General features: G+C 36.4%; 4 protein-coding genes across 9 annotated transcripts; 1 reads left to right on the plus strand and 3 right to left on the minus strand.

The window, feature by feature from the left end:
* The first annotated feature begins 1,256 nt into the window (after positions 1-1,256).
* On the plus strand, positions 1,257-17,879 carry Vrp1 (Verprolin 1). 6 transcript variants are annotated; one of them, XM_068289507.1, is made up of 10 exons: positions 1,258-1,419; positions 1,853-1,980; positions 11,013-11,379; positions 11,496-11,737; positions 12,089-12,267; positions 12,543-12,968; positions 13,220-13,380; positions 13,443-13,867; positions 14,703-14,994; positions 16,408-17,879. In XM_068289507.1, exons 3-10 carry the CDS (start codon positions 11,013-11,015, stop codon positions 16,695-16,697), a joined length of 2,382 nt encoding a protein of 793 aa, XP_068145608.1. In that variant the 5' UTR covers positions 1,258-1,419; positions 1,853-1,980; the 3' UTR covers positions 16,698-17,879. The 6 variants fall into 6 exon arrangements, with proteins under 6 accessions (XP_068145613.1, XP_068145608.1, XP_068145611.1 ...); XM_068289510.1 differs by having other exon boundaries at positions 12,092-12,267; XM_068289511.1 differs by having other exon boundaries at positions 11,499-11,737.
* LOC137576414 (microfibril-associated glycoprotein 4-like) lies at positions 7,246-9,074 on the minus strand. The gene is made up of 4 exons (XM_068289522.1): positions 8,799-9,074; positions 8,664-8,740; positions 8,097-8,607; positions 7,246-8,039 (listed from the first exon to the last, which is right to left on the minus strand). Exons 1-4 carry the CDS (start codon positions 8,903-8,905, stop codon positions 7,790-7,792), a joined length of 945 nt encoding a protein of 314 aa, XP_068145623.1. The 5' UTR covers positions 8,906-9,074; the 3' UTR covers positions 7,246-7,789.
* On the minus strand, positions 9,283-10,149 carry LOC137576415 (ficolin-2-like). Its single transcript, XM_068289523.1, has 5 exons — positions 10,056-10,149; positions 9,933-9,994; positions 9,822-9,877; positions 9,418-9,765; positions 9,283-9,347 (listed from the first exon to the last, which is right to left on the minus strand). The coding sequence occupies exons 1-5, from the start codon at positions 10,131-10,133 to the stop codon at positions 9,343-9,345; spliced, it is 549 nt and encodes a 182-aa protein (XP_068145624.1). The 5' UTR covers positions 10,134-10,149; the 3' UTR covers positions 9,283-9,342.
* Plekhm1 (Pleckstrin homology and RUN domain containing M1) lies at positions 17,880-20,941 on the minus strand. The gene is made up of 5 exons (XM_068289513.1): positions 20,745-20,941; positions 20,177-20,673; positions 19,223-20,109; positions 18,629-19,151; positions 17,880-18,561 (listed from the first exon to the last, which is right to left on the minus strand). The coding sequence occupies exons 1-5, from the start codon at positions 20,869-20,871 to the stop codon at positions 18,418-18,420; spliced, it is 2,178 nt and encodes a 725-aa protein (XP_068145614.1). The 5' UTR covers positions 20,872-20,941; the 3' UTR covers positions 17,880-18,417.
* Positions 20,942-20,977: the final 36 nt, after the last annotated feature.

A 20,977-nucleotide genomic window follows, 5' to 3' on the forward strand; every position in this document is an offset into this window, starting at 1 on the left:
GAAATAGTGAGAAAGTGCTCTGATTTACCGATACTATTAACTATGATTAATTATCATTGTTAGATTAGCAGGCGTATTCAGGATGGGTTAGGTGGTCGTAGTCGTCGTCGCGTCAAATTACGATGCATTAGCTCCCATAATTTCCATATTTGAGGATATTAAAGTCTCTGCTGCTGTCTCCTCTTTGGCAACGATGGCAGTTACCACATTTTGAGGCTCATCTGTGTCCAGTTATTTTCTTGACTTGCTGCTGCTGCTGGTATTGTCTGTGTATTTTTGGTGGGTGAAGGCGCGGGCGTGAATATGCCCAGATTAACCAAATTGGGCAATGGCATTTTAATCACATTATCTATTATTATTGTTATTATTATTAACTATTGTCTGACTATTTGTTGCTGCTGCCGTTTTTACCGAATTTTCAATGATGCTGAAGCAACTTGACAACTACTAGCAGGAACAACGAGGCGTATACGTAATGTTTATAGTAATGACCCAAAAGAGTCGCTCAAAAGTCCTTTTAAAGTGAAAGGCCTGTAATCAAAGACTATCAGAATAAATACCAATGCTTTTAATAATAATTTTTTAGCTACATTAATGTAAATTTTAAATATCTTTCTTTTTTTGGCTATATAAAAGTCTTAGTAATTTGATTTTATTTGCTCTCCAATATTGAAATGAAATTTTAACTTAGAGTAGAAGTGGAAAAGTTAAGCCACAAAAAAAGAAAAAACTTAAAATAAATATGTACATGCGTACGGTATTTGAGGACAAAGTGATAGTAAAAATAAAAAGCTTATATTTCGAACAAAATTTTACGAAATTTTTACACAATATTTATTGATTATATGTATATCTATAAATTTATTCAGAAAAATTTCCATTGGCTGCTATAACCTTCTCAATCCGGGACTTAAATGATGTATTTTTTGTTTAGAAATGATGAAATTTACATTTTTATTTATCCCTTTTTCGTTTTCAGCATATTTAATTAATTTAAAAGGATAGCGCACCATATAGGGGTCCAAACTCGAAGGAAGCATCGAACATGCAACAGTACCAACATCGAGCAAAGGAGTCGAACTCTAATTAATGATGCCAGCATCGGATACCAACATCGAGCATTGGATACCAACATCGAACAAAAGAGTCGAATCTGAGATTTCAGTGTTACCATATAAACTCTAGTTCTAGCGGGTTCAATTTAACGTTAATTTTAGCTATTTTTCAGTTGCCACCACTATTTGTAGCTTCTGGCTGCACTAGTCAAGTGTTGCCAGTATCAGTGGAAAACCCTGATGAATTTTTTAATTTTTTTTAATTTAGTAAACAAATCATTTATATAGTGTGCTAAGAAGATCAATCAAATTAAAAACGCAACAAAATCGAAAGCTTTAGCTTTTCCCAACATGAGTTGTTAAAGTGAGTGGAGTCAAAGACAGAGCCGTATAACCGAATTCACTTCGCCAGGGAACTGATTGCACATTAAGACTAACTTTACCCCCCCTTCAGTCTACGTGCCTGTAAATGAGTGAGAGTGGGCTGCACAAGTATGAGTGCTGTGTGTGTGTGTGTGTGTGTATGAAACAATAAATGAAAAAATTAGTCAAAACAGTTTGAATGTTCCTCCTTCTATTTTCGGCATCATTTTTTTAAACAAATAAATTGCACAGTGGCTTCACCGTTTACTTCTCATTTATTGCCATCGTAATGCCATTGGCCAAAAAAAAAGGTTAAGGTTAGGAAGTTAAGCTGGGTGCGCAATATATGTACATATGTATGTATGTACATACATATATGTACAAATAAATGTGCATATGTTCGAATTTCATTAACATTTCTTTGTTTTCGATAGAACTTGAGCTGAAGAGAACGAGAAACGCAACAATTCACCAATCAACTCTATCGATCACAGCCCACAGATCGAGAGAATATTGCTGAGAAACGCTAACCGCAGCAACACCACCAACCCCACAAATCAAGGTGAGTTTGTTTGTAAATCAACCCGTTTACCTTACTTCAAATTATGTAAATATGTGTACTGGGTACTGGAAATTCATAAATATATGTACTTGAGAGATCCCTCTTATATCTTATCGCCCATTTAGAAGGTACATTGGTATTAGTGTCTCCAGTATTCGCTTATTGGATGACTCTTGAAAACTTGCAAAACTTCCATGGAAACAAGATGCAACTGATAGTTTCTACATAAAGAAGGGTGCAACAAACTTTCCTGATGCTTTGATTTTTGTCACCGACTTCAGTACTTCTAAACAAATACATAAGTGATTTGTTTTGTTTTTTGCCGCTGTTGTTTTAATCACATTAAAACTTGCCGCCTGGCACGCGACGAATGAGGTGTTTGCCCCCAGCCCTGCCCGCCTAGTGCAACATACAAATCTAACCAGCTACCCAACCACCCACCCAGAACTGACCTACAAAAAGTGCAATGCGCTTGCCAACCTACCAATGAAAATGGAAAAATCATTTTCTAGCTGCCCTAAGGGATGGTTTTTCGAAATATGAATGAGTTAGTTCTTCCCAAGAGTGAAGCAAACACTTTTCCCAAAAAAAAAAAAAATAAAAGCACACACAGACACACACCAAAAGAATTCTTTTCTGCAATTGCAGTAAACTTTTTTATGAAAACTCATCCATAAACGCTTACTCTTTCCACCTCTTGGACGGGTTCAATGCCATTCCTGTTGCGCAAGGCTGCAGGAGTCGGCATATCCCCTTCAAAATATATACATATGTACATACATATGTACATATTTAGAAAGGTGACAACGAACGATTTGAAATTTTTAACTCATTGGAAGGTTTTCGTTTCCTACTCCAATGATCAAAATGTGAAAGAAAACAAAAAATTCGACCTTTCAGTGAACTTGGAATCTTAATCTAAGGAAGAGTTTTACCTCTTGTCCATTTTCATTGTTAATCCTATTTCGAAATTGAAATATTAGACTTAAAAGAAACATGTTACTGAGTCCCATAAATATATTTTGATTGTTATTGTTATTGTTCATTGGAAGACCCTCACTTTCAAATAATTTTAAACTTGTATTCGGAATTTTTCTTTACTACCAAGTATTTCTTGATTGATTTGTTGTCGCACTTAAGACTGTAACACAAATCCTGACTAACTTTGTCAGGATTCCGAATAAGTCATCCAAGAATGAGCTGTTGTGCAGTAAGAGTTTTGTCATTAAAAAAAAAAAAAAATCAAAAATGACAATGAATTATCAGTTGGCCAGCTGCCACTTTAGTCACTACAACTATCCGTGGTAATGAACTTTCTTTGAATACAAAAGTTTTCATTGTATTGAAGCCGAATCACTTGTTGGTGGGTTTGGATAATCCGCTCCTGGTATGTACATATTGGGTATTGTTATTGTTGCCGCTGCTGCTGCAATGACACATGCAAAGATTTGATGGACTGAGACTTGCCGGGCCCAGTGTGCGGTCATTTATTTTTGTTAACTTAAGTTGCTTGCGTAAACTACTTCATTGACACGTACATATACACATACACACACACACACACACTCGTAGTGTATCTATAAATGTATGTAGTACTGTGATCTCATTAGTATACTTGCCAGACAAAATGCATTTCCTTATGCAGCTCACGCTGAATGTGCTCTCGGAATCTGAATCATAAAGTTATACACACATACATATGTATGTACAGTGAAGACACCACATTCAGCGAAAAATCAACAAAGTATTTACCCCATGCTAAGCCGTTGTTTATTTTCTGCCTTTCGCTACCGCGCTTCAGTGTCAACTTTAGATGGAATTAATATGTGACTCATAGTTGTTGTTGTTGTGTGTGTGTGTGTGTTGCCGATGATGATTGTTTACATCATTTTTTATTGTTGTTCCTCATGTATGTATGCATGTATGCAAAAAGCGAACCCAACACCGTTGTTGTCATTGACAACGACAACGGGCGTCTCATGATATGATGTTTGCATTAGTTATTTAAGCATTGTGCGACAGCACTGAAAACCGCATTTTAATAAACTAAAACCCTCAAACTGCAAAAAAAAAAAAGATAGCCAACAACAAACAAATGTGCAGCGCTCATTTTTTCACTTTATTCTTGTTGTTGTTGTAAGTGAATATGAACATTACGACATCACACTTCCCGTGAAAGAAGAAGAGGCAATAACTATAAAATTCGATATGTACTCTTTAAATATTTCAAGGGAAAACTATAACACTATGTAACAAGATTTTTGTCCATGGGTTGTAATTGTTATTTCCTAGTCAGTTAGGTCCTAACAGTATAGCAAACAGCTTTTGGCCCAAGATAACTTTGGTTTTGTGACCATGGCAGGGCTTTTTTTAAAAATACGTTATTGCCTATACTTTTATATTACTATGTAACAAAAAATAACAAATTTCTCAGTTCTTGAGATGTAATTGTTATTTCCTAGTCTCTGTTATGTCTTAAAAGTATGGAAATCATCTAATCTTTCTCGAAAACTTTGCTTTTGTTACTGTTTATCAATACACAGAATTTTCTTAAAATCAGACTAATAATAAATCCTTCATTTAAATTTGGCTCAAAGAGTCATTTCTTCGACTTTGACTGGTAGACTTAAAACTGCAAATAGCGTAAGGACCAATGTAATACCTTTCGATTTAGGTAACTTGGTAACTCGATTTGAAGTGAATTAAGTGCTTAAAACCCCGCTTTTTCAAAAACGAGTCTAAGAAAACCAAAAGGTTCACTCGATGACACGAATTTTTTAAAACCCCTGTACAAAGCTTATTCATTAAATTTGCACTATTAAATAATATATTTACATAATTAGAAAACCTGTTGCTCCAATATGGATTTTGTTCTTAAAAGCAACATATGTATACATATGTAGTAGTGATATAAAAAAACCAAAAATAAATGAATGGTCAAATAAATGAAGGCCCAGAAAGGTCTAATTGAAGAATAAAACAGTTTGAATCGGAATTCCAGTATAATTTCTGGAAACTCTTTTTTTAGGTCAATATTTCAGAGTCCATTTTTTTGGAAATTAAAGATAATTGCATTTAATTTTAAAAGCATTTCCAAATGAAGCGTGATATAATAATAATTTGTTCATTATTTCTTTTTTGGCATGGACAAAACAAAAACAAATGTTTTAACACAGCAGTCACATATTTAATTTATAAACATACATTTATACACACACATCTACATATATGCACCTATTTATGTATGTAGTGGTGAATGTTTTTGTAGTATTCGAAGCTCTTGGAATTTCAATGAAATGTTAGTGCTTTCTCGATTTACAAGAGTGCCAAAAGACGATTAAAATATAAACAGACAAAGTAACAAAGCAAACTGAAAGTATTCAAAATATTTAAAATAAAAGCGAAAGTGTTTTTTCTTTGGCTTTGCTTCGCAAACCGGTTATTCCCAACTAAATAAATGTAACATTTGATGAAGAAGATTCATGTGTAAAAATTTGCTGGTAATTAAAAGTGCATGCTAAACTTATAAGTAGTTTAATATTAATGCTTTAATTTTTTCGTCACCCAGCAGCAGTAATATACCGATATTCCTATCTTAGGCAAAAAAAGTTGCAAAACAACAAAAGAAAGATGAGGAAGAAGCAAACAAATTACCATCATTAGGGGGAACTTTGGTGTTGGGAGTTGGCCAACTCGTCATTTAATATGGCTCTTTGTCTGTTTCTTATAGTTATTTTCCAGATATATACAGACGCATAATGTGTTTTTGAGTGGACCAAAACGGTTGTGTAATATTTGCTAAGTGGACAAAATTCCTGAAATATTTCCATTTTATCATAACGAAAGACTATACATAGTTATTCTATGCTATATTAATTTCAGTTGTCATTACTTTCAACCACTCTAATACTCTATATATATTATGTTGTAAACATAGTGTGTTGGTTTATATAGTGACCCGGAAACTTGGGCAATGTTTAACTTTCATAATGGGCATCCGCAGGCACAGACGTTAGAAATAAGTTTTGACAGCCGTTTAAGGAAGTTCGTGCGTGTTGGTTTCGGTTTTAATAGAAAATGGATCCTTTAGTCAGTTGTAATCATTTTTCAAATTGAATTTAATTTAACGGCTATGGGTATATCCTGTCCACGCCTATTAACCACTCCCTTTTTTGTGTGTGTGTGTGTGCATTTTTGGGGCAATTAACCTGATGACAGTTTATTGGGAGCAATCAAGGAGAAGCCGGCTGAAAACACACCTCGAAAATCGTAAATGAAATAAAGTTTGTATGTACTCATACTCATACATATGTGTACACCAGGAAGACATACATTATAGTGGTCACATATCTTAAAGGTGGTCATTCGAAGTGATTTCCATGATGATGACTCACACAACATGTGTGTGTATTGACAGGGCCAGCTGATTTTTTGCTGTCATTAAACCTATTTCAATTTGTTTTTAAACGTTATCAAATTATTAAATTTGTATATTCATATATGTATTTATGTACATACATATGTAGATATGTACACAGTATAAGGCTTTATGCTTCATCCAAATTGGTCTGATTGAAATTTTTGTCATGTCTCTGGCGAATTTTTTGTATTTTGTTTTCCTTTTTGCCGCGCCAATAAACGATAAGTTTATTCCCTAAAAGATAAGATATATCAGAGCTGAGAAATACCTTAAAGTCTAATGCTATTTAATTTCAATTCCCATTGGCCCATTCTTGTATACATATTTCTCTCACATGGTGTGAGTCATCGTACATTTAATAAAGTAAACATTCGATAAGGCGTAGATGTTTGAAATAAACTGTTCTCTCTCTGTGATCTAAGACAACAACATCAACTGAAAACGAACGAGCGTCAGTAACTTGTACTAACTAAAGGAGATTATTATGGGTTAGCTACAACTAATTTAAATGACCTAAGATAATTTGACCAATCATTGCTCGTGAATTCATAAAACATCCGTTTGAATCGTCATCAAATTCTTAGAGGGAACGAAATTTAGGAATTTCCTTTCGGCAATTTGATGACTGAAATCTGCTGATTCAGTTTCCCTCGGGATGAATCATATCTTAATTTTAATTTTGATCCACTGTATTTAATTAATAATCGTTAAGCAAGATCATAGGCAAAATGTCGAGTATTGGAAGCCAGCCCTAAACACACAAACACAATTTCTAGTGCCAAGTGATCATTCCCCATAAATATTCCAAAACGATGATTTCCTCTATACATTTTGATTGTTCGCTTGTGACGTCATGGCTGATGGCTAATTTTGTATGTTAATTTCTTGCTTGTTCTTGCTCAAAGTCGTCTCCCCCCTAATGACTTTCCTTTGGAGCTCTCTCCCTCTTTCTTTCTATCTCTCCGTCTTCGTGCTCCCCCCAAACGTTTGGCGTTTGCTCGCTCTCTGTCTTGCTAGCGGTATCGCATGCGCAGCTGTTAAAGTTCTTTAGTTTGAATTTGACTGGCAAACTGAGCGCACGCTGCGTTTTCTTACTTGATTTGTCGTCAAATTATTTATTGTTTGTCGCGTTTCTCTCTCTCTCTCTCTTTCTGTGTGGGTGTGCGAATTAGTGAACAAAATATTATCAAAATGTAAATAAAAAAATTTGTTGAAATTATTTTGATAATGCTTATCTAATAACAAAACAAAAAAGAAAAACGGTTAAAAATAATCACAAAAATTCCCACTAGATGATTCAATGCAAAAACATAAAACCCATAATAAAACATAATTCGAAAATTAAGTTTTAACATCAATAGTGGCTATTCCAAAATCAAATTAACCAAGTCACGTTTCTCCAGGTTGACACTCTTCCGATTGAGTCGTCTGCCTTGAAGGTCGCGCCTGAGCTTTAAGTTCTTGTTCCCGTAGTAGTTGTTGTTCTTGTCGTCGAATGCTGTTTGAGCATTTTGGCCTAATCATCATTTGACTGATTTTATAGCCATAATCATAACCACGCCAAGATTTCCAGCAAATGCCACGACCAGAAAGTTTCACCTCATAATTGCCACCCTCCACATATTGTCCATTTAGATTGCTTGAAAACGAGAAACGCATTGAATAAATGATAAGCCAAAGTGTAAAAGGTTCTTACCTCTGCTGACATGCATTGTACCACCAGGCTCCCACATTTGTACTGGCACAACCTTTGCCACTTATATCGTGATCGAATGTCGAGAATGGCATTCCCTTGTGATAACTAAACGAATCTCCAGCATCCCCTGAATATCGGCCCAACGAAGATATGGCATATGAATTGTCTTCGTTGTCTATCGAGAAATTATCGTATTTGGCATGGCGAGTATCTCCATTGAAATCTTCCAGATATATATACAACTCGTATGGCTCTGCGGTAGTTAAATGATTTAATCTCTCCAAACCAATAAAGAACTCGCCACTTAGACTGCCAAAACCATTGCGATACTCAAGCCAATTGCGATAAAAGTTCTCAGAACCATCTTGTCGTCGTTGGATCACTGTCCAGCCGGCTCCAGCTACTCGAGTGTCGCATGCCACGAGAAAGGGATCCAGCCCGGGCACTTGGATCATGTGAATGCCATTTGTATTGATGTAGGCAGCCAGGCAAGAGGACGGATAGCCCATTACTTTTTTATAATATAAGGATTAATCGATCTCTTTTATAGATTTGGTTTATTCTCACCATTTGATGAACTAGATGGCTTACTGCCTTGTATTGCAGTTGCATTAGTCTTTAGCTCATTTAAATGTGTTTTGAGGCTTTAAAATAATAGTCATTTAATTGGGTTAAAGAACTTTCTTGCTGTTGTTTATTTACCTTAAAAGCAAATTTTCACATTTCTCGTAAGCATTTTTTAATTGATTACCATCACCTAAACTTAAATAGACGATCAGTATTGTAAAAGAAATTAAATAAATTTGCATTTTTCCGGCCTTTATGCACAAATTTACTGATCTAGACTAAATAATTTATTATATTTCTATTTGTAAATCAATGCAAAGCGTTATCAATTGCATTGCGAAATATTCAGGTCAAGTTCGTTCCCCATGTAAGAGATAAGGTTATATAATAAAGAAAAGCTTTGGAATTGACGTCATGATCTATTAACGATTGTGGGGTCCAATTTTGCGACACTTTGGTCTTATCATTATTTGAGTAATTTTATATCCATAATTGTGACCATGCCATGATCTCCAACACATTCCACGGGCAAACATTTTCTCTTCGTATTTGCCCCCCTGGATATATTGTCCATTTAGATTGCTATCCAAACAGGCATTATACCACCAAGCTCCAACATATGAAAAGGCACAATTTCTATTAAATTCATGATCATTATCACGATCATAAGTGGAAAATTTCATTCTATAATGTGATCGAAGGGAATCACCAGCAGTTCCTGTATATCTACCCAATACATTTAGAGCATACGAACCCTCTTCATTGTCTATGGCGAATTCATCGTATCTGGCATGACGCACAGTCTTATTAAAGTCTTCCAAGTGTATATAAAGCTCATATGGTTCCAGAGCCGTCATTGCACGTATGTTTTTGAGACCCAAAAAGAATTCACCATTCAGATCGCCAAAACCTTCACGATATTCCTGCCAATTACGGAAAAAGTTAAGACTTCCGTTTATACGCTTCTGAATAACAATCCATCCCAGACCAGCCAAACTGCTATCGCATAGAACTTTAAAGGGCTTTTGTCCTGGCACCTTAATAACATGCATTCCAGTGGTATTCATAGGTGCGGAGAGGCAAGGGGAAGGCATTACTTTGACTAAAATTTATATCATTTGCTTTGATATATTTAAAGTTGAAGACGAAAATACTCACTATCTTCAGAAGAGTTACTCGGATAATTTTTAAGTTCGTCAAGTACTTCATTGAATCTGTATATTTTAACTAATTATAGAGCAATAGGTTTGTATTTTTTATGATTTTTACCTAATTAAAAGATTTTCTGCATTCTCATAAATTTCGTAGAGATGACTTTTAAGCTCGATTATCTTTTTGAAAATAATTTGCATTATTTTTTTTAATATATATTTTTATTTTATTTTATCTTACTTCAATGTAGCTGCATATTGTTTTTTCACTAAGCCACAATATGAAAAGTAATTGCAAAATCATGCTCTGTTTCCACATTTTACTTGAAGTCAACTGAAATTCATTTGCGAACTATTTTTTTGTTTTTTGCCTCAGCAATCAATGATTTGTGAAAAAGTTCTAATCGTAAGCTAGTGAGATCAATTAGTTGATAACGAAAAATACATAAAATGTTGAATGGAAGTTTTTACAATCTAGATGGGAATTTAATTCTCAAACCAAAAATTTTAATTAGGGAGAACGGCAAACATTTTGTAGTTGTTTTTTTGTAAAATCAAACCAATTGTTCATCTATAATTCAAAATCAATATGATTTTTTTTAATGCCCACGTGCAGACAAAGCTGTATGCCCTTGCAAGAGGAGTATATTGATTTTAATCAGAGGTTTGTCATCTTGATGTGAGAAACCAAGTATTAATAAATATATATTTTAATATAGCAAGAGTTACTGTCTTCAAATAGTTTTCCAAGAATTATTTGGTTGTCGTTAGCGCTTAAACCTTTTCAAAGCAATCAAAAGGGTATCTAAAATTTTAAATTTGTCTTCTCTCGTTTTTGAATTATGTAGGTTGTTAAACAGTGCGGGCTTACAAGCATTTTGAACTTTGCTATGGTTTTTTGTTGTTGTTTATCATGGCATCAATCTCGCCAAGATTGGACAGAGCGTAAACAATAAGTATAAAAGTTTATAATATTAAATGTGTGTGTGTGGGTGGCGGTCTCAAAACGGGTCGCTTTAGAGTGCTGAATGGGTCTGAATCCAGACCCGTTTGCCAGTCTTGTGCAAAAGCCTCGACAATACAGATGCTAAAATGAGGCTACATTTAGGTTCTTTTAAACCAAAAGTACACAAATAAGAAAACTGACTTAAGAAATGTAAGAATTCTAACAAAAATATATATTTTCCATTTCCTATAGATGGCAATACCACCGCCTCCGGGTCCACCGCCACCACCAGGACCGCCGCCACCACCAGTAATGGGCGGGGGTGGAGCCAAAGGTGGTGCGGATCCGAGATCAGCTCTTCTTAGCTCTATCCAAAAGGGTACAAAGCTGCGAAAGACGACAACTGTGGACAAAAGTGGCCCAGCATTGGCTGGAAAAGTGTGTGGTGCCGATGGAGTCGGAACGGTTGGAGGAGCAAAACGTGGCCTAAATAATAATAATAACACCAGCAGTAGTAATAATAACACAAATGGCATTGGCAATGGAGCACCAAAATTGAGTGGTCTTTTCGAAGGTCTCTCCCAGATGCCAAAACTGAAGCCCGTGAATGGTTATCGCGGTAAGTATTTTATCGTATACACAAATTTTAAGTAGTTCTGTATTCAAATTAATTTTTGTTGCTCAATCGGTTTCCGTTTTTCACCCACGCACCGTTTCACACACACACACATACAGCAGCAGCAACAACAAAAACAACTACATCAAAGCCCACAGCAACGAACTCAATTCGAAGCAATAGCCCTCCCGCTGCTGTTGCCTCGGCTGCCAGCAATGAACCCATGGACTTCAGCACAGAGCTCACCAAGCATTTAACACTGAAGCGTCAGAAGCAACAACAACAACAACAAAGCACACATATCAATGCAACGGAAGCAAATTTAAAAACAAATCGTGGACCACCACCGCAGCCGCCAAAGGTATTAAGGGAAAATCAAATCTATATATATTTATTATACATATTTCAAATCCACGCTGTCGGACCAGGAAAGAAAGAATCAAGGTCATACTAGACCAATTCATTTTAGGGTTAAATCAGAAATAGGTTAAATGAAGTTATATAGATCCGAAACAATGAAGATATGAAGAGTAAAGTATTATTTAATTAGAATATTGGCAGCAACTATTAAAAGCAAGCGGAGTCTTTAATCCATCTCTTTTTGCACTTAATTCTTAACTTTTCCTAATATAATTTCAAATCGTGTGATTTGTGTGGATTATTGGTTTTTGTTTAACTCCGAATACTAATTGATGAAATATTTTTGTTCAAGCAGAGCGATTCGATATTGGACCGCATGAATATACCTCGTGCAGGGGCAGCTTCCACTCCCACACCATCAGCTACAGCGGCGTTCGGTGCGAATTCCCAAGCCAAATCTTCATCGCCTACGCACTCGGATAGCGGGAGCAACAGCAGTGGCAGTGTCAAGAGCAAGGCAGCCAATTTGAAGTAAGTTTCTTTTCAATATACATGGCATGTTGTTTGGGTTGTTTAGATATTTTATACAAATCATATACATATACATATATACATAACAATGTAAATATTTTGATCTACAAGAAATTTTATTTCGGGTTTTGTGTGTACATTTTTGTTAAAATTTGATTAAATCTTTTTTTTTATTTTTCTTTACCGGGAATTTGTGTTATCCTACACACTACTACTACAACTCTCTATCCACATTATCCACAATATCCTTACCTGATCCACAACCACCACAACAGTATCTCGTTAGGCAATAATTTTGTAAATAATTCGATTGCCAAATCGAAATCAACACCAACATCAGCCACTACAACCACAACAATCAAAGGTGCAAGTTCAACAATAAACGCAAGTTCATCAACAACAACAACATTAAACCAAAGTCGAACCTCATCCACGGGATCACTGCACAGTTTGGCGCCAAATAAATCATCTTTATTCGGTGGTGGTGTTGGTAGTGGTAGTGGTAATAATAATGCACAAAAATCATCGCCGCCTCCGCCCACGACTACGCCTACCCCTCAACAACAACAACAACAAAAACCAAGCATCAGCTTCGGTAAACCAAATTTCGCCCCAAAGCCGCCAGGCCTGCAACAATTGGCGCTAGCTAATGGTCAACAACGTCCAATGGTGACCCGTCACCACAGCATGAAGTCGCCCAGGTATATAGACACACAATTATCCATCTCCTGTAATGAATAAATGTGCACAGCTCGCTATCCGCCATTGTCTACAGACGACAACAAATCGTCAAGCTGCTTTTAAAATTCGTTTTAACTATCAAGGTTTTGGTTTTCTATTTTTGTAACTAAGCTTCGAAGCTAACTTTAGTTCATAATCGGTGTGTGTGTGTGTGTGTGTGTGTGTAAAAGACTAAACTTAATGCATTGTGTGTGCGTTTGCCCCTTCACAGATCTCCGCCAGCAGTTGGAGGAGTCAATGGACCTGTCTTTCCAACCCAACAACATTTCGGCACCATGCGGGCGCCCTTACAACAACAACAATTTCAGTCAAGCGACTCCATTAGTCAGAACAGTATAGGAAGTATGCGATGTGCACCCGGTGTGCCAAAGTGTGAGTGAAAAGATGTCTGATAAGTGGTCCCCCCTCTGTAACTAACCATCTTTCTCCTACAGCACGGCCATCGGTGAAACCTCCACCACCGCCCACACCGTCTCGCAGCATTTCCAATTCCAATCTGAGCACCATATCATCGCCCTTCAGCGCTGTCAACACAGCTTTGGTACAGAGTGCTGCGATCAATACACATGCCCAGGTTCCATCTCCACCGCCATCAACGTCTAGCAGCACCAGCAGTGTGGCTGCCTTGCGTGATCAATTTCGAGTGACAAATAATGCAACACCTCCGCCGCTTCCGTCAACATTGCCGCCTCCCCCGCCTGCTCCGACATCGAGCCCGAAGTCATCTATCATGCGGGATAAAGATAAGAAGGTGGAAAACGTCAAACCGATTGTATTAAACGGAGGTCCCATCAATCCACCAGCACCACCTCCGCATCGTACCTGTCCACCTCCTCCCCCGCAAAGACAGTCAAGCAATGTAAGTAGAAGGGGAAGAGTCATAGCATCGCCCCGCCCCTCTTTTATAGGTTAAAGGTCTATACTAAAATTATAACTTGGTTTTATTTTTGTCGTCCCCCCTTTTTAATGGGCATAAATTTCAAAACAGAAAAATCTGTAGGCCATTAACTAGAGTATTGAGAATTCTGGTTAATCTAACATTAAGGATGCCGATGTTTTTTATATTTACTTTTTATTTGTTAGAAAAGAAAGGCTATAAATTTGTAGAGAAGTAGAAAAACTGACCATTGTCCGAGTCTTTAATGTAACTTAGTGTTTCAACCTACCCCAACTAATATTGGAAGTTGTTTAGTGTAGAGCGCTCTCTCTCTCTCTCTCTCTCTATGTTTACCCTTGGTAGCATTCAGGGATTTCTCTTTGCGCGCGCAATGCTCTCGTTTGCGCAGACTTTTATAACTTACCTTTTCGTTGATAGGGTGGTGAGTGAGTGAATGGTGGGGGAGGACAGATTGATTTTCCAACCAAATACTTGACGAAAACACAAAAGTTATACGCGCGCGTTATCCTGCACAAACACGAGAAATATTGGCCCATTTGGCATTCATTGTTGTTGTCATCCTCCCACTCGCTTAGCATGACAAAGTAAAGCTCTGGCTGTTCAAGAGACTGTTCGCAGTTAGGCAACGGACTGAACGCGCAAAAGAAGGCACCAGGCAAATAATCAAGTTGGTCAAAATGTCGATGCTCAATCTCAACTTCAAACGCAACGTAACGTAAAAAACGGGTTATTTCTTTATGATGTATGCTTGATTAATTCTAAACTAATGTCGATTTTCTTCTATGTATTATTACAGGCGGGTTCCCAGCAGGCACCTGTGCCGCCCCAGCGTCATTCTTCTATAAGGGCCAATGCTCCATTGACGCCACCTACGCACATGGCGAACGCTTCGCAGTTATTTGGTAGCAACAACGGGCTTGTCACTTCTGCTTCATCAGCTGCCTGTGGAGCTTCAGTTGGTCGACTGGTTATCGATTTGGAGACAAAGTTTGGCAAACGTTTTCACAATGTTACCGAATTTCCCAAGCCGCCTCCTTTTTTAAACATACAAAAAGTTTATCCTAGTCGCACGCTTAAGGCATCCAATGGTATGTAGTAGTGTATGTGTGTGAGTGTGTGTGTATTACGTGTGGGTGTGCGTGTTTGTGTGTGCGTGTGTATGTGTATGTGGATTGTGCTTAAGTGTACAATAATTAAAAATATATTATTTTTATTATTATTATTATTATTAAACCGGTACCCACATATGGAATAATGTTATAAACGGAATTGAAATCACTGAAGACCGTCCATTTAACAATATTTCTATGAAAATTATAAAAATATCTGATATAGAATATAAATATTGTTAAATGGCCGGTTTCATTTGATCTATTGTAGTATAATAAATTGTTATCTTAGGGCGCACGCTATAGCATTTAATTTTCGATGAAACAACGAATGTATATTTTATACTTTTCAAACACAATAGATAACCACACACACATATGTTACACCACGATCTATGTATCAAGATTATTTACACTTAAGCATATCGAAAAGTTAGCTATTTTTATTCATTATTGTTGTTCTTTGTATGAGTCAGGGATGCAAATCGATACCGATATAATTTTTAATTTAAACAAATTTTTACAAATTATTATCAAATACTTTTTTGCCCTCTTCAATTTACACAAGATTATATACTTTTTTAAGCAGAATTTCTAATTTAAATTCAATCTAAACATATTTTTTATTTGATTTCTGAAATCGTTATGCATCCGTGATTTAATAGGAAATGTTATTTGTATATTGCATATTACTAAAGTTGAATAGCTTTATGCGACTAATTTGTTGAAATGCAAATTCGGTATTTATTTGTTTACAGATAAAGAAAAAAAGAAACAAGAAAAATGATATTATTTATAAGCATTATATTATTCTTATTTTATAAAACAAACAAAAAAAAATCCCTTATACATATACCATATGTCCTCGAGTGTATTACATATACATATATGTATATGTTGTCAGCCCTCACCCCCTCGCCCCACAACCAATTCATGCGTACACTTACTATATGATTTGTTGTATACATTTGTAATATGTAGCGCATGATTTTATTTGTATATCAATGAAAATTTATACTTAAACTTATCTAAGAAAGGCACAGCAGATATATATTTTTATTTTTTGAAGTTAATTTATCTATACTCTTCTTTTTTTTAGTTTCTTTTTTAATGAAATGATATAACAAAATAAAAAATTGTTTCTATTTTACATACATATATTTTGTATTACACTGTGTGCTTTATCAACTGTTTCGTCCTCTTATTTTGTTTTGGTTTGGTATTCGCGATGTGGCCCTTTCTTTCGATTGGCCGCGCTTTATTTGCACAACTCTCACTTTCTCGCAGCGAAAATACATTTTTTTATGACATACGTACTTCATATATATACATATATTCAATATATATCCCATCTATCCAGTATGTATGTACCTATATTTGTTTCTCTCTCAGCTAATCTGATGCCAAATACAAGCAATAACAACAATAACAATTCATCGGCCGCCTCAAACAACAATGTAAATCGTAATCCAGTGCTGCCATTGAAACCCGCTTATGCACCGCTTAAAAAACATCGTGCACCTGCTCCACCGCCGCAAGCAGGTGTCGCCGCTGCAACCGTGTCTGTCATAAGGCAGTCCAGTTTTCTTTATGGCGGCAGTGCAGCGGCAAATAATTCGGTGCCCATTCGACCTCAGTCACAGCCAGCAGGCACTGTTCCACGAAATTCAACGGTCTATTAAACATGTACAAAATATATATTGATGCTTTGTATATTAGCATATGTATTGTGACTGTTTCGCTTAATTTGTTGTTGTACATATAATGGACGCATGTATGTATGTATGTATATTTGTTTGATTGGACCAAAATGTCTATGAAAATTGCATAAGAAAAACGAGAACAATAACAGAAAGTGCTGGAGAATAAAAAATGGAATGTGTTAATTACCTCGAGGTCTTATTGTAAATCTTAGGTTGAGCCAGTAAAAAAAAAAAAAAAAACAAATTATTGCAAAGAGCTTAATTGAAACGATATAGTCAAAAACAAACCAGATCCTAACTTCGGCAATCCGAAGTTCATATAGCTTTGCAGTTTATCCATTTAATTAATAATGATTTTGAATTCGACAACATATTATTTGCATACATAGCAGTAATGTTTAATAGTATGTACCAACTGCAAGGTTATAAGAAAGGAACAGCACATTCTGTTTAAAAAAGTTGCTAGAAAATTCAAAAAATAAAAATTTGGTTTATCGTCTTCCCAAGCTGCACTGTTCTATGCCATGCAATACATAAAAAGTTATATATCATAACGTGTACATAATACAATTAATTACAATTAGCATTATTTGTTTTAAATTCAAATTGAAATTTAGAAAATTGATTAGCAACTTTAAATCAATGACTTAGGTGTGTTTTGTATCTATATTACTATGCCTACCTATGAATAACTAGACTGAAACCGTTTAACCCAAGCCACATTAATTTAATTTAAATAATGTCTACAAGAACGCACCAAAAAAAAATATAATAACACACACACTCAAAATGTTAACAACTGAACTTGTGTCAACGAAATTCACTTCACACACATACATACCATTCGATTTCATTGATTAGCCACAGTAAGACATGGCTAGTTACTTTAGAGAAATGCACAATATTTTCTCAATATACAATAAGTATATAGTGCGTGCCAGACTCCAGATGTTCGTTCTGCTTGATTCTGATATGACATGCTATTTTTTCGTTATACCTATTATATTTACAAACGTCGTTTACAAGTATTATTATTAACGAGTAAGCAAGCAGAATGTGGCATTTAGAAATTAGTTAATCGTTCCATTTATCAACGTGTTGCATAACTTATTCACATTCATTAATGTTACCGAATTAATAAATTTAAAAAATCAATCAGTATTTCTTCGATGGGCTGTTGTTAATTTAACATTGGGCGTGTATAATTTGTATGGATGGTATGTATTTTTGTGTATATTAATAAATGTTTATATATTTGAGTAACATTCTTTTAACTCTTTAAAAAAGCACCTTAACTTAAATCTGAGTTTATAATTTTAGCTTGAAGCATAAGCTATATGTAGTACAAACATATTGTGTTCATTAGACTGATTTTTAACCCAAAAAACCAAAGTACAATTTCGAAAACATTGTGAAATAAAATTCTATGAACATTTACTGGTCCCATTTGTGAACCACGTAAAATCATGCTTTTTTTCATGGTAAGCTTACAATAAAAAAATATATTCTTGAGTAAAATCAAGTCGAATGAACATATATACATATATGTACATATGTATGTGTGTATAATATATATATGGCTAAAGAGCGATAACAATTTAAATCATATTTCTATTTAATTAAATTTCCAAGTACGATCTTTGTTGAACAAGCAATAACAACAATGAGCGAACATTTCCCACTTTCCCAGTAGCTTAGCTTAGCTACTCTCACGTTTGAGCTTTGAGGTCTGTACTGCTTCCTCGAGCGCCTGATCTTCGCGTTTCCGACGTCGTTCGCATTTGGGACATGGCTGGTGTTCGTTAAGGCACTGAGCATGGAACACGGCACCACAGGCAACACACTAAATGAAAAAAAAATAAAAATTTTTAAACTAGGTGTGTAAGAAGATAAGGGAGCTTCAAACTTACCCGAAATGTGGTGGTGATGTGAAAGGGATATAGCACACGAGGACTCTGACATATTTCACAGATGAACCCCTTAAGCTGGCATTTCTGGCATTTTAAGACATGAGCTTCACCAAGTTTAAATGCTTTCTGCAGTTGTTGGCATAGGAGACCACGCTGAATCAAAGCCAGATCCGACACGGAGTATTGATGTATGTGCTCATACAGATACTCCCGGCCGCTGAAATACTGCCTTAACACCTCAATACTTTCCGAGTTACATGTATACAAGTAAGCGCGAATAAAGTTTAGACGAATACGTAGCGATTGCAATTCAGCCATAGCTTCTGAAGCGTGATAAATTCTAGGATTCAATATCTGCAGGTCCAGAAAAGGTTGAGCCCTAAACTCGGCCAAAAATGTTGTAGCGCGCTTGCTTACGCTATACTTATGGAAATCAAAATTATAAATTATTCTAGCCGGAATGAGTTGGGTTTCCACATCCATGCAGCTATTGCAAAAGTAGCCACCGCTAAAGGAACACACCCTATTTAAAGAAACAAAAAAAAGGATTTATCATTATTTAGTTGGAATGTGTGCTGGGAGTTTGCTGCTTACTGAAAATTGCTATAACCAATGCCCAACGGATGCTGGCAGGTGCGACACAAGAATCCTTGAGCATTTAAACCAGGCTCGCGGGGCAGTTGACACAACTGGACTACCATCTGTTGCAATTCGGTCATGTCAAAATCTGAACTAAGCAGTTCAAAGTCAGAATCAACCGATTGTAGATCAGAAAGTTCATCAACAACAGCCGGAGTTGGCGGAGCCTGAGAAATGCTTAAAGTAGATGCGCTGGCCCGAAACTTCTCCCAGATCTCTGACCAACCAGTTCCTCCCTCTCGATTACGTTCATGCTTTTTTAGTAAAGCGTTGTAGCTGCATCGATCACCATGAGGTGAACGAAGACTTGACGTGCTAGTCATGCTTACAGAGCGTTGGAAAAATCGAGAGCAAGACGATTCAGCGGTAGGCGATGGTGTACAGGGATCCATGTCGCCAGCCGACCAAGAAGTTTGCATAAGGTTTGTCAGTGAATTGCTACCTTGTGGTAAACCATTATTGCCTTCTGTATCGATTGGGTCACCTTGAAATTCATCAATCGGTCGTTGTGATCTTTTGCGATGTCTTGGTTTATTTCCTAAAGCGGTTTCCCTTTCATCATTCAATATGGGTGTACTAGCAGCCGCTGCTGCTGCCTCTTCTACTTCTGGCGAACATTGTTCACCTGCTTCGTTTATAACAGCCATTTCATCAAATTTTTGTATGAGCAGGTCAAGGTTTTCATGCTGATTTAAATCTGGCACGCCAAAATTGCCACTTCGATTAAAAGGGCTGTTTGAAATAGATTCAGAGAACAGTTCATTGGGCCGCAAAGGTTGCGGAGTGGGTATGGCCACAATATCAGACCCCAGTGAACTGGCTACATCGATGCCACTGCTAATCTATGGAAGGTAAAACAGATGATTATACTAAAGATAAGAACCCATAATAGCTTTGAGTTAAACTTACGGGGCAGGACTTTAGAGCTGGTGTCCACAAATCAGATAATTGTAGAGAATAGTCTGGCCATTGGTTTAGCAGACTAGAATTGACCGGTAAATCGAAATGAACATATGCCTCCAGACTCTCCATTATCTTTCCAGCTGTCTCCAATCCGTCTGCATCCTTCAGCAGGGCATGCCTCTTGTAGTATGGCGACAATGCTGAACCATTTTTTCGAATGTTATTCATATACGATGAGAACAGCGATTCGTTCAACGATTGTCGAATCCAGGCTCTACATTGGCCCACTTCCGATGTGATCTGGCTTAGTTGGTGTATCTGCTCAATAACCTGCTTATGCATAAATACCATGCATGGAGCCCAGAAACTTGGTTCTGGGCGCCTCTCCACATCTGCGATCACATTTAGAGTAGCCCATAAAAAAGAATCCTTTAGGCCATGCAGGAAAATTGCCTCCAATGTGGTGCATATGGCGCTGGTTAGCTCACACACTCCAAGAACCTCTATGTTAAAGTGCATTATGAACAAAATGTTAACCTTATAATGCAATTGTTGGATTTGCAGTACAACTCACCGACTCCATTCTGTTTTACGTCAAACTCTATTTCCCGTGCATTTTCGTTTAATGTGTTTATCAGCGCTTCCTTAACCACATTGTCACGCTTGAATTGAAAATTCTGCAAGCTACGGAATAAGCTCATTTAAAATTATTCCTAAGTTATTTTATTTTCTTTTGTTTGGGATCTCATCTGATGGGTGGACATCGATATTAACGATAGTTTAATTTTTTGCCACTATCGATAACTG

Source organism: Drosophila tropicalis, unplaced genomic scaffold (genome assembly GCF_018151085.1).
Source record: "Drosophila tropicalis isolate 14030-0801.00 unplaced genomic scaffold, ASM1815108v1 contig_593, whole genome shotgun sequence".
Lineage (NCBI taxonomy): Eukaryota > Metazoa > Arthropoda > Insecta > Diptera > Drosophilidae > Drosophila > Drosophila tropicalis.

Excerpts from the sequence above, each read along its gene's own strand:
- LOC137576414 (XM_068289522.1), bottom strand. The coding sequence starts at position 8,905 with ATGCAAATTTATTTAATTTCTTTTACAATACTGATCGTCTATTTAAGT. Across the intron at positions 8,608-8,663 it reads GCCATCTAGTTCATCAAATG|TAATGGGCTATCCGTCCTCT; the intron begins GTGAGAATAAAC and ends ATTATAAAAAAG. Across the intron at positions 8,040-8,096 it reads TACAATGCATGTCAGCAGAG|CAATCTAAATGGACAATATG; the intron begins GTAAGAACCTTT and ends CTCGTTTTCAAG.
- LOC137576415 (XM_068289523.1), bottom strand. The coding sequence starts at position 10,133 with ATGTGGAAACAGAGCATGATTTTGCAATTACTTTTCATATTGTGGCTT. Across the intron at positions 9,878-9,932 it reads GCAGAAAATCTTTTAATTAG|ATTCAATGAAGTACTTGACG; the intron begins GTAAAAATCATA and ends TAAAATATACAG. Across the intron at positions 9,766-9,821 it reads GAGTAACTCTTCTGAAGATA|TCAAAGTAATGCCTTCCCCT; the intron begins GTGAGTATTTTC and ends TATAAATTTTAG.
- Vrp1 (XM_068289507.1), top strand. The coding sequence starts at position 11,013 with ATGGCAATACCACCGCCTCCGGGTCCACCGCCACCACCAGGACCGCCG. Across the intron at positions 12,268-12,542 it reads AGCAAGGCAGCCAATTTGAA|TATCTCGTTAGGCAATAATT; the intron begins GTAAGTTTCTTT and ends CCACCACAACAG. Across the intron at positions 13,868-14,702 it reads CGCAAAGACAGTCAAGCAAT|GCGGGTTCCCAGCAGGCACC; the intron begins GTAAGTAGAAGG and ends GTATTATTACAG.
- Plekhm1 (XM_068289513.1), bottom strand. The coding sequence starts at position 20,871 with ATGAGCTTATTCCGTAGCTTGCAGAATTTTCAATTCAAGCGTGACAAT. Across the intron at positions 20,674-20,744 it reads CGTAAAACAGAATGGAGTCG|AGGTTCTTGGAGTGTGTGAG; the intron begins GTGAGTTGTACT and ends ACTTTAACATAG. Across the intron at positions 20,110-20,176 it reads CAGCTCTAAAGTCCTGCCCC|ATTAGCAGTGGCATCGATGT; the intron begins GTAAGTTTAACT and ends TACCTTCCATAG.